The sequence below is a fragment of the Bos taurus genome, chromosome 2 (genome assembly GCF_002263795.3).
Source record: "Bos taurus isolate L1 Dominette 01449 registration number 42190680 breed Hereford chromosome 2, ARS-UCD2.0, whole genome shotgun sequence".
In the NCBI taxonomy this organism is placed as follows: Eukaryota; Metazoa; Chordata; class Mammalia; order Artiodactyla; family Bovidae; genus Bos; species Bos taurus.
In genome coordinates this window covers 52289187-52305137 of record NC_037329.1, presented here as the reverse complement: position 1 = coordinate 52305137, position 15951 = coordinate 52289187, and the positions used below count along the sequence as shown (strand labels likewise).

At 37.7% G+C, this 15951-nt stretch overlaps 1 protein-coding gene across 2 annotated transcripts in view; it reads right to left on the bottom strand.

Annotated features, from left to right (window-relative positions):
* The window catches only part of ZEB2 (zinc finger E-box binding homeobox 2), a 136612-nt gene that overhangs the window by 5321 nt on the left and 115340 nt on the right, over nucleotides 1-15951 (bottom strand). For both annotated transcript variants that reach the window (NM_001076192.2, XM_059876060.1), the window contains 6 exons: nucleotides 14512-14700; nucleotides 13603-13817; nucleotides 10902-11010; nucleotides 7996-9965; nucleotides 6217-6397; nucleotides 1-217 (listed from right to left, as the gene is read on the bottom strand). The exon at nucleotides 1-217 is cut by the window's left edge. In NM_001076192.2, the coding sequence (NP_001069660.2) occupies nucleotides 1-217; nucleotides 6217-6397; nucleotides 7996-9965; nucleotides 10902-11010; nucleotides 13603-13817; nucleotides 14512-14700 (2881 nt within the window). The remainder of the gene's footprint in view (nucleotides 218-6216; nucleotides 6398-7995; nucleotides 9966-10901; nucleotides 11011-13602; nucleotides 13818-14511; nucleotides 14701-15951) is intronic.

The window sequence follows — 15951 nt, the reverse complement described above, 5'->3', positions numbered from 1 at the left end:
GCCTCGCGCTCCGCCGCTTCCCGCTCCTCCGCCTCCCGCTTGCAGTAGGAATACCTGTGATTCATGTGCTGCGAGTAGGAGCCCGAGTGTGAGAAGCGCTTGCCACATTTATCACACTGATAGGGCTTCTCGCCTGAGTGAAGCCTCGAGTGCTCGATAAGGTGGTGCTTGTGTTTAAACGCTTTCTTACAAATCTGACACTGATGTGGTCTTTTTCCTGGGAGAGAGAACAAGATTACAGGGTGATTAGTGTCTGTGCGGGAAGTCTCTTTTCCAAGAATTCTGCAAATGTGTCCGGACCGAGGCAGAAGGGAGTCTGCGAACGGCTGGAAGATCAACACACCTCAGTCTCATGGAACGAGGGTTAGGCAGATGCGTTTTTCATCTCTTAATTTGGCGTTCTAATGCATGCTTCTGGGTGCAATACAGTTAATAAACAAGAAAAAACTCCAAAGCTACTAAAGCAAAAGAATCTCAGGAAGCTTTTAATTGCTAATTGCCTCATTAAAAACTCTGAAAAATGTTCTACTGCACAAGAAATTTCTCGTGCATCAGCACGTAGTATTCAGGTAATTCTTTTCTGTACATTTTTAAAAACAAGGACTTGTATAAAAATGATCAAGATGGCATCATCGCTGACTTTGCCATATACACCCTCTGCTTGTTACAGCATAAATGATTGCTTTGGAAATGGGCTTTATAGCTCAAACAGGAGCAAACTGCCAAGTCAGGCAGGAGCAGGAATAGAGGAAAGATGATGTTAAGAATGTCTTATCAGCCATATGCTTCTAAGAATACAAATTAGAGAAGAAATCATTTGAAAACACAAAGCAGAAAGATAGATGTCATGCAGGCTGAACTAACCCAAACAGTGTTTTCCCTCTAAAGTTTTCCATGAGATGTCAGCCACTTGTTGAGTGTTAAAATACTCTTCAGCTAGAGAATGCTGTATTTCCTTTGGCATTCCAGGCAGTGTCTAACCAGTGTTTGGAACTTGAAACTGGTGCCAAGCCTAAACACATCTGGTTGATTCCAGGCCACAAATAGCATTGGAATGCCTTCAACACCTTCCATAGCTGCCATACTTAAAAGTTTATTTCCAAAATAGAACTGACAAAAAAAATTTATCAGACTGATGCTCCAGAATTAAAGTCAGAAATGTGTCATGAAGAGCAGTATGTATCATCATAACATACATGAAGTTATGTGCTTATATTTCCTAATACAAATTCGCATTTCAGCAAATCGAAAACCAGCATGAGTAGATTCAATACCATTTTCATTTGCTAAGTGACATTCAGATTAGGAATCCATTCTACACACTTCACGTATTCAGGTATATGGTGATATATAATCTCAATTAGTAATCAAATATCTTTAATAATGTTATTGAATGCCTCTGGGGCATGCTACTATTTAGAAAATGCTGTTGGATGCTCTATGTTAGTTCATTAATGATCTTTATCTTATTGTAACATCCAGGATAAATTAAGTGATAAAATGTGGTAAACCACAATATTAGAGTAGGAAGAAGTTATTTACCTGTAAGAGGAAAAAAAATAGAAAGTATTGGAAATAAAGAAGATTCTAGTAATCTGTTTCAAGGCCGCTTGTAGTCTGAAGAAAAAAAGTGTAATTCAAACCACACAAGAACTTAACTTTTGGAAAAGATGTATTGAATGAGGTAAAGTAGATAACACAGAAGAGAATGTCAATGGAGTGCCAAGAGTTTGGAAAGAGAGTGTGCTTTTTCATTTGACAAGACCACCGGGTGGGAAGGTAATTTAACAGGAAGCAGAAGTGCATTTGGGAAAAAGACAGAGGTTTTGCCTTCCAGAAAACCTCAAGTTGCTATATATGAATTTGATCTCTCTTGTGTGTATTTTACTTGGACCTTTAAAAAAATGCTATTAGGAGCTAGGATAAGATGATTCTGACAGTGGTAATTCATTCACAGAGCCAGGGTGGTGCAGAGTTAGATAGGGAAGATGGATTCTAGAGTTTGACTGCCCAGGTTCAAATCCATCTTTTAAGACCTGCTGTGTCGCCTAAGGCATGTTAACCTCTCCCTCTGAGGATTAGGGTCCTTGTTGGTAATAGGGAAATCATTTGGGGACCTAACTTGTAGACTGGGCACCAAGAGTGAAGGAGACAATGTAGGTAAAGTGTTTAGTTCAAGGACTGCACATAGTAAGCACTCAATGAATGTTCGATATTTTTATTTGTATTTATTAGTACAGGTTCAGTAATTTCCCAAGTTGTAAGCAAGATGCATGTATCAGGAGCAAAGTACATGGAAGAAATGAATCTGAATGGAGAGAAGAGAAATTGCAGATAAAAACTAAAAACTTTCTTGGTTCTTTAGTTGCTACATGCATGTGGGCAGAACTGTTCTGCAACCTCTCTTAATGTCTCAGAAGTTCAAGGGCCCAGGAATGTTGATTGGTTAGTTCACTACATGGATCAGCTGTGTGAATAATTGTGAACAAACATCACAGTTGATATGGCTGTCTCTTTTCCAAAGGAACAAAACACAGAGCAATGTCCTTAATGAGCGTTCTCAAGGACAAGTTCAAGGCCTGTTAGATATGCCTCGGGGATGCCCACTGAACTGAAGTCTTTAAGATATAGATATTTGATGTGTGCTCATTCTTAGTCACTTCAGTTGTGTCTGACTCTTTTCGACCCTGTGGATGGTAGCCTGCCAGCCTTCTCTGTACATGGGATTTTCCCAGCTAGTATACTGGAGTGGTCTGCCATTCCCTCCTCCAGGGGATCTTCCTGACCCAGGGATCAAACCCACGTCTCCTGTGTCTCCTGCATTGCAGGCGAATTCTTTACCACTGAGGCACCGGCGTAGCCCATAGATTTTCGATAGTTACAGGCGGTTGATTTTAAGGGAGTCCTTTTGATCATAAATATCATGCTTATATTAAAATACATTAATTCTACATTATGAACCAACAACCTAAAAGAAAAAATGTTCAGCTATTATGTCATGCCAAAGACAGAATTTGAGAGCAGAAGCTTTAGAATTGCACTAAATATTCTACTAATCTCCAGAAATTTCACTGGTAAGCATTTAATACATTCAGTTTAAATAGGAACTGACTTGGCCATTTATCTCTTTTTAAATTGCTTGATTGGTTTACCTGATTCAAATCAAGATGTCCTGGAATTAAGTTTCCACATGAACAAAATTCAGAAAAAAACATCCAAACTGATATTGAGTAAGTAAAAACTTTTACAGGGTAAGTTTTTTTTTTTCCCTCTAATATCAAGGTTCATGATTCACCTGACAGAATAACTGAAATTCATAAATGAAAGGTCTGTGGTATGAAGAAGATTATCATGTAACTGAAAAACAAAATTGGCTGGGTAATTTGAAACTTTACCTTCACTCCAAAGTAGGAACATTTTTTTATTACTTTTCTAAATAAAGTAGGTTTAAAAGCACCTACCTTTCTCAATAGAGAAAGTACTCAATAGATGTCAGATTTAAATTTTAGTGGAATTTAAGTGAATTCTTTTTTTTTTTTTAATAAGTGAATTGTTTACAGTGCTTAACAAGAGTTTCAGATTTTTTATTTCTCATTCCTTGTTTGTGACAATTAATTCTATTGAAATCAACATTTATGTAGGGTTTTCTTCCTCTGTCCCAGTCCCAATTCCCAGGAAAAGCAAGCAAGCAATGAGCCATTGGTAAGGAGAATTAAGGATTATTATTTTTGGTGTCTGCTTAGGAAATAAACAGGCTGAGGTAAAAGAGCACAGAATCTTGAAAATAAGTAGCTCATAATTTCCTTCTTAAACTATTTTATATGTTAAATTGTAGACAGATATAACAAATACAGTTTATCAATGACACATTCATAATCAACACATAATCAAATGACCATTCAATCTCATTTCCCAACCTTAGAATCAATCAACCCAAAGATTGTTCTCCTTATAATTTTCTTTTTAACACATTCTCAAAGTATTACTAGTCCTTAATATAAACAAATAAAAGGCTTGTGGGGCCCAGTTAGGAAGGAAAGTAAGCTAAATTTCCACATATATCATAGTGATAGAAAATTCATGAAGAACTTCACTTTGATAGAACCTAATACACTGACAGTAGAAAATGTCACGAGATGTTTGGTCAAGAGACCAAAAAAGTTTACACAGTGGAAACTTGACAATCTGGGAAGCCAACAGGAGAATAATTAATCACAAGTTTAGAGAAATCATTGGATGGTTAGCATCTTGTTGCTAGGCAATGTTTCTAGGCAGCTGATTTTCTCACATCTTAAAGGATCAGAACATTTTTTTAGTATAGTATATTTTTCAAATTGATTATGCATATTTGTGTTTGTCAACTTTGGTGTCTCTCAACTATCTATACACCTTGGAGTTTATGGACTAATTTGTAAGAAATAAAGGTATTGGCTGGATGTCAATATGTATAACAGCCCTCACTAAAATAAAAGTTTTGCACTCACCCTCTAGTAAATGATAGAGTTTACATATGTTCATATAATAAACCCAATCAGAGAGGGAAAGATGCCTTCAATGATGTGCTTACTGTAGCTGAATAATGAAATACAAAATATATTTGAGGTTGATTAAGATATTAAAGTAAATTTAGGTATAAAAATATATTTAATCTATAATACATAAATAGGACTTGGTACTAAAGAAAATATCTATTGATATGTATCATAAAAGACAAGTGTAAGAAAACTGACATTTCAAACATTGAATTAGGTCACATAAGTATAAAAACTATTGGGATTTGCTATTTAAATTAGGTTGCTTTTAAAGTATCAGTAGTAAAACTTTCAAAATAATGGCAATTAGTATCAGACAACTGAAGAAAAAGAAAACTGGGTTGGTTGAAATAAGAGCGCTGTTATTTATCAACTTTGTTCTTTTCACAAATACCCTCAATGTTTAATGTTGCAAAACTCACCCAACTTTTCCACAGCCTCAGGTGACTGTGGTCACTTGTACGGCCTCTGCCACGTGCCCAGTGAGGAGTAAGGCAAGGTGACAGTACAAATGCTTCCCAAGGATCATTTTCAATCGCTAAAAAGGATACTATGGATGTAGACGGTCAAAATGTGACAGGAAGTATTCACATTCCCTTTTCTTTGTTTTTCATGTTTGCATCTTCATCACTTTCCCCCCAAAAGCATTTATGTTAGGTTAATTTTTTTCCTCTATATTTTAAAAATGTTTGATACTAGACATCTTGGTTTAAAATGAGAACCTTCCTATAATTTCCAGCCATCAGTATTTTGGTTGCAATCCTACATTCTTTCTTTTCCCACCTAGGCCCAGTGCAGCATACCACATTTCTGGTGGAGAAAAGCTGGAGATGGATTAAGAACAGGGATGAAGCAGAGCTATTTTTTGGTTAACGGTGGGAGGGGGAAGGAGGGAGGGAACACAGGTATGGGTCCAGCACATAATAGATCAGATCTTGGATTTGGGGAACAAATACTGCTTCTTCTTATGGCCCTTGGCTTTCTTTTGAAAAATTAAGCCATTCTCTCTCTACTTATAGGGAAAAATCAAGCTATCTTGTCAACCCTGTTTAATTCTTCCTGAAAAGGAATGCATGAATTGGAAAGAAATAGTCTACATTTAGAAAGTTGTATTTTAGTCTTCCAAATATCAGTAATTTCAGTAGCTCATTTGGCCTATTATTCACTTATGTCTTTTCTTTCACAGTCCTAACATTTTTAGTTTATTCAAAATATGGCCAATTTGTAAAAACCAAACTGAATACCAACCCCCGCCCCCCCCGCCACTCATGGCTTACTTGATGTTTCGATGATGAAACAAATACAGCATTGACTGAATTTTTTATTGTTCAATTTTTCCACATATAGGTTCATCACAGCTTAAGAATTTGAAGATATTTTCTGTAGCTGGCTTGTGTCATGTCATTTCGTTGCCCTGGCCATTTAAATACATCTTTGACAGGATTTGTGAATTTGGTGTACAGACTAACTTGAAAAATATAAGACAAGCAGGCTCATAAACACATGAATGATCCAATAAACAGGCAACAAAAAAGTCCTACTGAGCTAGGCAAAAGCATTATTTCTTCCTTGTTGAAGGTATCAGCATATGCTACATCTTATGTTGCACAAGTGCACTCATTAAATATTACGAAATGTACAGCACGCCGGGAAGCTCTAACTAGCTAGTCAAAGTCACTCATACCTGTGTGTTCGTATTTATGTCGCAGAAGGGAACTGCTTTTCTGGAATGTCTTGTCACACAAATCACATGCATACATGCCACTCTCTGTCTTCTTGATCTTCTTTCGAGACAGACAGGAGTCGGAGTCTGTCATGTCATCTAGGCCTGACATGTAGTCTTGTGCTCCATCAAGCAATTCTCCCTGTGACATAATCACATAGTTCAACACAGTCGCTTCTCTTTGTGTTTATCACAAACAAGTTTGCATCGGCTGACATTTGGAGAATCTCAGAAGTGCTCTCTATGAATCCATCTAGTTCTTAGAAACTGTTATTTTCCATAAACAATATATGACGGTTCACATTTCAACAAAAATATAAACCTTCTCTGCCCTAGGTGGTAGAGCTTGTTGTTTTTCAAGGATAGAAAATGGTCAACTCTGAAGGTGAGAGAAACATAAACTTCCTCATATTCCTTAATTTTTTTTCTATCAGCAAATATCTGTGAGTGAGAATTAAATATCAGAATTTGTGTATTTTCCAGTGTGCTTAACTTTAGAAATGATCTGTAGCTGCAGAAACCCCATTTTAATTGAATTTTATATTTAGGTACAAAATGTTATTATTATGCAATCTATTTAAATGTATGTCTACCAACTAAAGGCCTCGAGCTATATTTTTATATTTAATTTTCTAATTTGAAATAGGGAATATTAATAACACTTTTTATCAATGTTCTATCTATGTTAAAACAGCCTTCAGCATTGAGCAATAATGAATGTGGATCAGTAAATTATTAAATTTCTTGATATTTATTTTGTCTTGATCCAAAGGAGTGCAAACTTGCATGATAACATACATTTCCATTTGCTAGCCCACAGTTCACTTTTCCTAGACTACGTTTGCACTAATTAATATTAGAGAAGATTAAAAAGGCTTAAATACATTTACAAAGAGGGCAGATGTACTGTAAATTGGAATACTGGAACAGCTGTTACAGAGGTGCACTGCTACTTATGCTCCTATTTTGTAAACAGGGATTTTACTCCATGATGCTAAAACATACCTGCTTTTATATTTGAAAAACCATAAATTATTCACTAGCTTGAAAACTACAAAGGAAGTCATGTGGAATGTACAAAATATTTTTTAAAATACTCTTCCAAATAAACTGTTCTCTATGAAACCAAGTGCACATCAAATTTACATATGTATTATTGCAAATTGTGAGTATCTCTAAAAGTATGTGACTGTCAAAAATGTTAACATTTAGCTTCTATGTAAGTCCTAGAAAATACTCATGAAGTGAAGTGAAAGTCACTCAGTCATGTCTGACTCTTTGCGACCCCATGATCTGTACAGTCCATGGAATTCTCCAGCCCAGGATACTGGGGTGGGTTGCCTTTCCCTTCTCCAGGGGATCTTCCCAACCCAGGGATTGAACTAAGGTCTCCTGCACTGCAGGCAGATTCTTTACCATCTGAGCTATCAGGGAAACCCCCCAAATACTCATATCAGCATATAATTCTGAAAGCAGATGGATCGATCTAAATAAACCTTAATGATAAATATTAAGTTCTTTATCTTTTCTTAAGGCACAATTGCTTGATAGCAAAGGGTCCCACTGTTTTTCCATTTATTTGTCTAGCCCACTCAGTTTTAACTTCAACTTCAAACCCACTCTTCTATTTCTGCTGAGAACACAGCATTCGATTTTTTTTCCACTAAGATTTTTTCCTACATACACATAAGTGATATAATTTTCACCTCCTCTCTTCTGATTAAAAAAAAGTCTCATTACCTGAAATCCTGGTTTCCGCTGGTACTTTCTCCTTTGCTGCATGTCAGCAAAAGTAGCTGCTCCAGTTGGGTAAGTATAGGCCATGTGTGGTAGGAAGCTCATCTGATCCAGTCCTGGGTATGGTCGCAGTCCAGGGATACTCGTCTGGACTGGTGGCATGAAAGTGGCCGGGGGGAACGCGCTTTGTGGAGGAAGAGCTGTGTAGAGAGGTTTGGCACTAAAGGGGTTCATGCCGAACACTGGGTTAGCACTTTTGCTGTCCAGATTATTTGAATTTGAAAACTCCTTCTTGATAAAAGTCAAGTTCAGAGGCTCATCTGAGTTTTCAGATGACGAAGAAACACTGTTGTGGTCTAAATTTATGCTGCCAACCTTCGTTTTGCTCTTTGTGGCTATAATACTTTTGGGTTCTTTCATTTGTTTTGGTAATGACAGGTCCAAAGGCTCAGCCTGGAGCTCCTCAGATGAGAAGCTGTTTGGAGTGTAAGAACTACTGTGGGAGTTTTTAGAAGATGTGGAGGAAAGATTTAAGGGAGAAGGAGTATTACTCCTGGAGTGGTCCAATTTTTCGACTGGTTTAATATTGGTAAAATGGGAAGGTTTTGTTAGCCTGAGAGGAGGGTCACAATTCGTAACACTGTTGTGGAGTTCTGCTATAGATGGTGACGTTATGGAGTCCATGGGTTTTACGGGAGACCTGGGTAATAAAGAGTCTTTTGTGGGAGGGTTACTGTTGGGAGCTAACGGCTTGGAGTTCCTTTCCAGTGATGGTGACCTGGAATTTGAGTACTGGTAGACTTTTCGTTGCTCAAACCATTCCTTCACAAATTCCTGAGGAAGGCCCACAGCAATGGAAATTTTCAGCAGTTCATCAGAGTTGGGCTCCATGTTCATAGCATAATATGCTTTAAGTACAGACATGTGGTCCTTGTATGGGTTGATGGGGCTTGTCATTCCTTTCTCAGAAAGTACAGATGACAAGAGGAGGGCTTTATTATCAACAAAAACTCCAGCTTTGTTGGGGACTATGTTTTCATGGGGTTGCAGGACTGCCTTGATCTCTTCATTCATCTTACAAAGGTAACGTTCATGCTGATGCAAAGGAATGGGGCCAGGAAAACTTTCTTTACAGAACTGGCAGGAGAATGGAGTGGATATGTTGTGGTTCTCAATCATTTTGTCATCGGTGACCAAATCTATTAAAGTACGTAGCTTCTCTTTCTTTATATTACTGATCTGTCTCCTTGAGTCAGTAGTCAAGCTCTGGAGGCAAGCTTTGGCTTCATTGACTTTTTCTAACGTGTAGTCAATAATACTTTTAGTGGCACCATTATGACTCACTACTGGAAGACCTACGGGTGGAATATTAGGAGAAGTAACTCCTTGTTCCTCAGGTTGAGAGCATGGATCCTTCATGTGATAACCTTTCAACTTGGAAATTTCTTCAGCCTTGCAGTCCATTTTTTGTCTGGAAACTGTGTTGTCCACAATCTGTAGAACCTTTTGTACCTCGCTTAAATTACTATTCATTGTGGGAAATCCAAGTAAAGGGGCTTCCATCCCTACACCTAAGTGCTGCATTGGACTCTGAGCAGACGGATGAACTCCTAAAGGGCTGGTGGCTCCAAGTGCACCATTCATAAAAGGACTAGTTCCACTAAACCCATGTGTGGCCATAAGAACTTTATAGTCATTGAAGTCTAGTGGTTCTGTTTTAATTTTAAGTAAGCCTGTCTGTTCAGACATACTAAGTGGTTTTCCATTCTCCAATTTGTTTCTTAACTGGGTAATGGCTGAATTAGTAGGAGAAGAAGAAACAGAATTAGGAGAAGAACCTGTCTTGATATTGTTTCTCATTCGGCCATTTACAGAGATTAAGCCAATACATTTCTTGCTGCTGATGTGTGAACTGTAGGAACCAGAATGGGAGAAACGTTTCTTGCAGTTGGGGCACTCGTACGGTTTTTCACCTAAAATGACAATTAAAATTAATGTTATTTTTTTTTTTTCTTTTTGATGGGGCAACAATTGCAATCGTCTACCCAGGCAAGAATCTGTGCAATCAAAGGAAAGGAACACAATGGGGCACCTCTACATTCTAGGTGCTTAGATTAGAATTATGTGGCTATAACTGTTTCTGGGCTTTATCTACCCTGGGAGGACATAATTCAAGATGTTAGCAGTGGAAGGTGAGGGCTATCTGTGCCTTTTTCAGCCAAGATCCAAAATCTTGTCTTGCCATCGGCAGCCTCCTATTTAAACAGAGTGTTAGATTAATGTGTGGTCAATAGCACAATAAAGATGTCACAGTATTTAAAGGAAAGTGTAGCCATGGCTTTAATCAACTCTGTGAAGATTCCATTGATTCTACCAATCCAACTAGTCCTTTGACTAGCATCCAATTTGGTAATAAAATGCTTGGCAGAGCTATCAAAATAGTTATAAAGAAGAAATCTCAGTGGTAAGATATTGTTCTAAAAATACAGCTTTCAAAAAAAAATACAGCTATCAGGAATCAAGGAACACTTATCATACAAAAGCTCTTATCCAAAATTCTTGCACATTCTTCTTTCAAGTTTAGGTATCAAAAAATGAATATCCTTCAGAATTTGCCAGCTGAGTTTCTTCAGGTCAAAAACATTTTAAAGGACAAAAAGGAGCCTCTAGATTTCACAAGAAGGCAAAACACGTGCAGTTTTCCAGAAGTATAAGCACTCCTCCTCTTATTAGTAGTGCTACTGGCGGTACCATAAGGCTCACGAGGCAAAGCGGGCACACGAAGCTTATGACGTGAATGTGCAGTTCTAAAAAACTACAAACAGGGTTGTGTACATTTTATACAATCTTTAGAAACGTTCCTAATGAAACAAAATGCAAAAACAAGTACCAGCGCCTCTGCTACTCACCACTGTGGATTCGCAGGTGTTCCTTCAGATGGTGTTTATATTTGAAGGCCTTGCCACACTCTGTGCATTTGAACTTGCGATTACCTGCTCCTTGGGTCAGCATTTGGTGCTATAAAAGGAGAAAGACTGACATCAGTTTTGTGCAGGAGGAACAAAGGAAATTTGTTACAAATATTTTTAAAAGGCCTCTATTTTCAGACAGGCCAAAAGGTTTGAGTGCATGTTTATTTATTTGCCCAGTCTTTCAGAGTTGCAATAAAAGTGATAATGTTGGCAATAAAATTGGAACAAATAAAAAAAAAGTGCTTTCACATGCGCATCCAACACTTGCTTTAGAATTATCTCTGTAGTCTCTTTTCCAAAATGTTTCTTTGAGCCGTTGGAGATGAGAAAGCATAATTGCAAAGATGTTTGTGGCTCTCTGTGTTTACTGCAGATTCTAAAATCTGAAGATTCCCTGTTGGAACGCAATGATTTTGTCAAGTAAAAAAATAAATATTATACTCAAAATCCTAGTCTCCCCGAAGAACTCCCCACACACACAACTCATTTTCTCTTTTCTGTATTGAGGTAAAAGCATATCTTATACTGAAGCAATACTAATTTTAAAGAAGAAAGAAAAAACCTCACATAAATTAAAAAATCCTCAATTATAAATATTTTATTACATGATAAGCACGTTTAAATACCTCATTCACAGTGCTAGTAGCAAATATAAACCCTGTTTTTCCTGAGATGTTGCATGTAAGATTTGATTCATTATCAAATGTAAGAGACAACATCTTGGGCTAGAACTGCTTGAGCAGTTTTATCACAGGCCAGTAGGAAAGACTTCAACGACCTGTCATTTTCCTTTTGAGTAGTGTGCTAGGGAGTAGGGACGAAAAAGAAAAAAAGTTTGCTGAAAAGACAAGTTAAAAGCAGCAAAGATATAATCAAACACAGCTGACCTTTTTGAACAAGGGAAAAAAAGCACTGTGACTTAGAATTCTGAAAAAAAAAAAAGAAAGAAAGAAATACAGTCATCCACTCTGGATGTTCAAGGTAGGAGGCCAGCCTTTTTCAAGCAGCAATGACACAAAAGCCTTTTGCAAAAAAGACAGTACAGAAACGGTATGACAACTGCTAGGGTGTGCTGAATCTTCCCACATTCCTAGTGAGACAGATGGTGTTACATGGGACACAGGGAGGTTTGTTCAAACAGCAGCAACCTTCAAAGATCAAGCGGAGCCCAGCCCGCCGAGCGCCATTGAGGGACCAGCGCTCATATGTTGCTGAGTTGCATAAACAAACAGCAACAGCTGCTTTGTCTCCCCCCACAGCCCTCAGAGGACTACTATAAACTTTAGTTGTGCCACTGTTAATATGATACAATCATTTTAATTTACTAATTGTAAATGCCATGAGCAAATGAGGGGACTTTTCAACACCAAAGCTACCATTCATAATGCGCCAGCACAATCACACTTCTGCATGTGAAATTTAAAGCAGTTATGCTAGATAAATATCTAGGCACCTTTTTTTTTCCCCTGGAGTTTTTGTTCATATAAGCAAGGGGAGAGAAACTGTTACATAAGTGTAACTATATAAGCGCGGTTTTTACAACTTGAACTTGGAAAAACATGCAGGTGACAAGTTCAATGAGATATAAATGAAATGATTTACATGAGCTATTTTCTTAAAATAATGAAATTCCATAATCCAGTATCATTGCCATTGCTTGACTGTGTTTCCTTATTCTCATTTTCCTTATTCAAAGAAAATAAAGCCCGTAAGAATTTTAGAGAATATCTTGTTCAATAATTTTAAAAACAGATATGGTGTCAAGGTTTATATAGGGTGATTCTAGAACTGTAGGGCCAGATATTGAGACTTAACACACATCAATTTTGTTACCATCCGAACACCTCATAATATCAATCTGCAGTGAACTCTCCCAAGAGGACATAAAAACCAGTTTTGCTAAAACATTTAAGGGACACTGTGAATCAAACCTATTCAATCATTTTAAGGATTTAAGAAGCTATACTGTTGAAGATAGAATCTTTATTTTGAACACAAGTAATCCAAAAGGCAGAGTAATTTTAATATTTAGCAACAAATATGAATATCAAGAAAGGATCGTTTTTATTACATATACACATTTGAGTATTAATACAGTTTATATAAGCATCCACATGTATTATGTGCTTTTTGATTTTCCTTAAAACACTTAATTAGATTTCATAAACTAGTAGCAGCTTGTAAAAAATAGCCTAATTGAAGATGTTAAGTGACCAATGGAAAGAATACACACATTTTTTACTATGACTTAGATTTTACATGAAAAAAAAAAAAACTAAGTAAAACTAGGTGAAAAATGGAATTAAAATTGCTGAGATGTTTAATAATGTATAATTAAAACGCTACAATTTCATTCACTTTTTTGTGGAACATAAAAATGAAACTAAAGTCAAGTTAAAGTGCAAATAAAATTTCTAAATTAGAAATTAACACACTCATTCGATCGTGAACATAAGACTATTAAATCATATTAGAAGAGACCATCAAAAAATCATTTAGACCTCAATTAAAGCTATTACCATTAAAAGATCTGCATCTTCAAAATGCCATGAAAAATTAATAATGATTGCCAATCAAAGCAATATCGTTTCTCTAAGGGGTTATTATAGAAAGAAATCACTTAAAACCAACCCCCCACCTGATCTGTCCCTGGCTTGTGCGTCACCATATGCCGCTCGAGCTGGGTGCGGTAGGCAAACGTGTAGCTACACAGAGGGCAGGAAAAGTTCTCTTCATTCTTCTCGTGGCGGTACTTGATGTGCTCCTTCAGTGATGTCAAGCGCTTGTAGCCCCGGTCGCAGTAGGGGCAGGTCAGCAGTTGGGCAAAAGCATCTGGAGTTCCAGGTGGCAGGTCTGTAGCCGAGAGACGAGAGGGAGAGAAGCAGGCCAAAAGGTCAGTAAATCAATGGCAGCTAATGGGCTGACTGCCCGGGATGGTATGACAGGAATCACTGCAATCTGCTCCACGAGGGTGCCATCGGCGCACGCGGCCTCCGTGCACGCCAGTCCCCTTGCACACCCAGGACAGACTTGTCGGCATCAGCTCACACTGCGCTGGAAAATTAATTAATTACTGGAGCATTTGGGGGGGAAATTTAAACAGCTGATAAATGAGGAAATTCTCTTTAGGTGACTGACAGTTCGTAGGAAACCTTTAGTCACAGATGACTCAGGGATTCATGGGGTGAAGGAGCTTTTTGGGTACCCGCAAAGAAGAACAAAAGGTGAGGGTCAGAATCTCTAAACTTTTTTTTTCCCCTCAAAAGTGAAATATTTCGGAAAGATAGGAATCCATGTAGATATTTTTATCTCTTAGAAATAGGCTCTAATTGTTCTTGTTCTTTATTGGATGTACAGATGACACAAATTTGCTGACAAAAAAATTTCACAATACCCTAAAATTACAGTTCTAATCTTTGCTCATGAAATTCCATGCCTCTGCAGCTGTTCTTCAAATTTTAAGGTAAACACCCAGGCATGTAGTGCATTTGTAATTGTAACAGCTGCAGAGGTCAGCGTCGTGGCTAAAAATGAATTACAGCCTCACCATTTTCTTCCTGCCCATTGGCCTCTGGCGTGCCAAGGCGAGACAGCTCCTCGGGGGCTTCTGGGTAAATGATGGCTGTGTCACTGCGCTGAAGGTACTCTTCGATGCTGACTGCATGACCATCGCGTTCCTCCAGTTTTCTTTTGGCAAAGTATTCCTCAAAGTCTGATGTGCAATTTGCATTCTTAACTGAAATGGTAAAAAGGAAAAGAAATGTCTTTTCAGGGCCTTCTTCCCAGGAGCCTCCGTCTGCCTGCATCACCGTAAGACACATGGACTTGCAAAAAAGACTACAAATACCTAGTTTATTTGTAGGGAGTGTTGCTGATGACCACTTATTGATCGAATGGTTATTCTCATAATATACGTAAAAAAAAAGAGGATACTTTGCTCTAAGTTAAATAGGCATATTTTATTTTCCTCTTTCTGGAAGACTAGTCTGTGTGGTTTGCAAAGAATGAAAGAAATTTTAAAATGCTTTTCAGGGAAAATGAAAAAAAAGAACTATATTCTAAGATCCATAAACATGGGAGATAATATGAGCTCAAAGCTACTTTAATAATCTATATAAAACTTTCTTTTTTTAAAGAAAGGTGTATTTAATTTTTTATAGTCCACTAAACTTAACATTCCTAACTATATATTCATTCTGTTGTTAAAGGTAAGCTTTTAACCCTCCACTCTCTGAACATCACAGACTACCAGGACTACACAATTCAAGAGAGATGCAGAAGGATGGATATTCCTGGAGAGATAATAATGAGATTTTGTTAAAAAAAATTCAAGGAATGTTGGAGTTTATCTTTTCTTAAAATTTCAATGTTTAGCTCAATATTTTAAAGCTGCTGAAAATAAAATTAAGCTCACACTGATAGAAATAAAAAGTAACAGATCGAGTTAAGAAATTGGCTATCCTGCAATGTGATTTTGATATGACTTTTATGACTCTGTTCCCATGACATGAATAACAGGTGTAAACCAATGTTAGCAATTTGTGTCCCAAGACTGTATATTAGAAACTACTAGCTATGTTTTTGGAGAAGGCAATGGCACCCCACTCCAGTGTTCTTGCCTGGAAAATCCCATGGAGGGAGGAGCCTGCTGGGCTGCAGTCCATGGGGTCGCTGAGAGTCGGACACGACTGAGCAACTTCACTTCCACCTTTCACTTTCATGCATTGGAGAAGGAAATGGCAACACACTCCAGTGTTCTTGCCTGGAGAATCCCAGGGACGGGGGATCCTGGTGGGCTGGTGTCTATGGGGTCGCACAGAGTCAGACACGACTGAAGTGACTTAGCAGCAGCAGCAGCAGCAGCAGCTATGTTTTTAAAATAAGTTGTGGCTTAAATATCCTAAGTAAAAACTTTTATGCATAAGTCAGTGTTGGGAAAGTGGGTGCCACATTGTGGCTACCAGAAGTAAGTGAAGAATAATCCTTT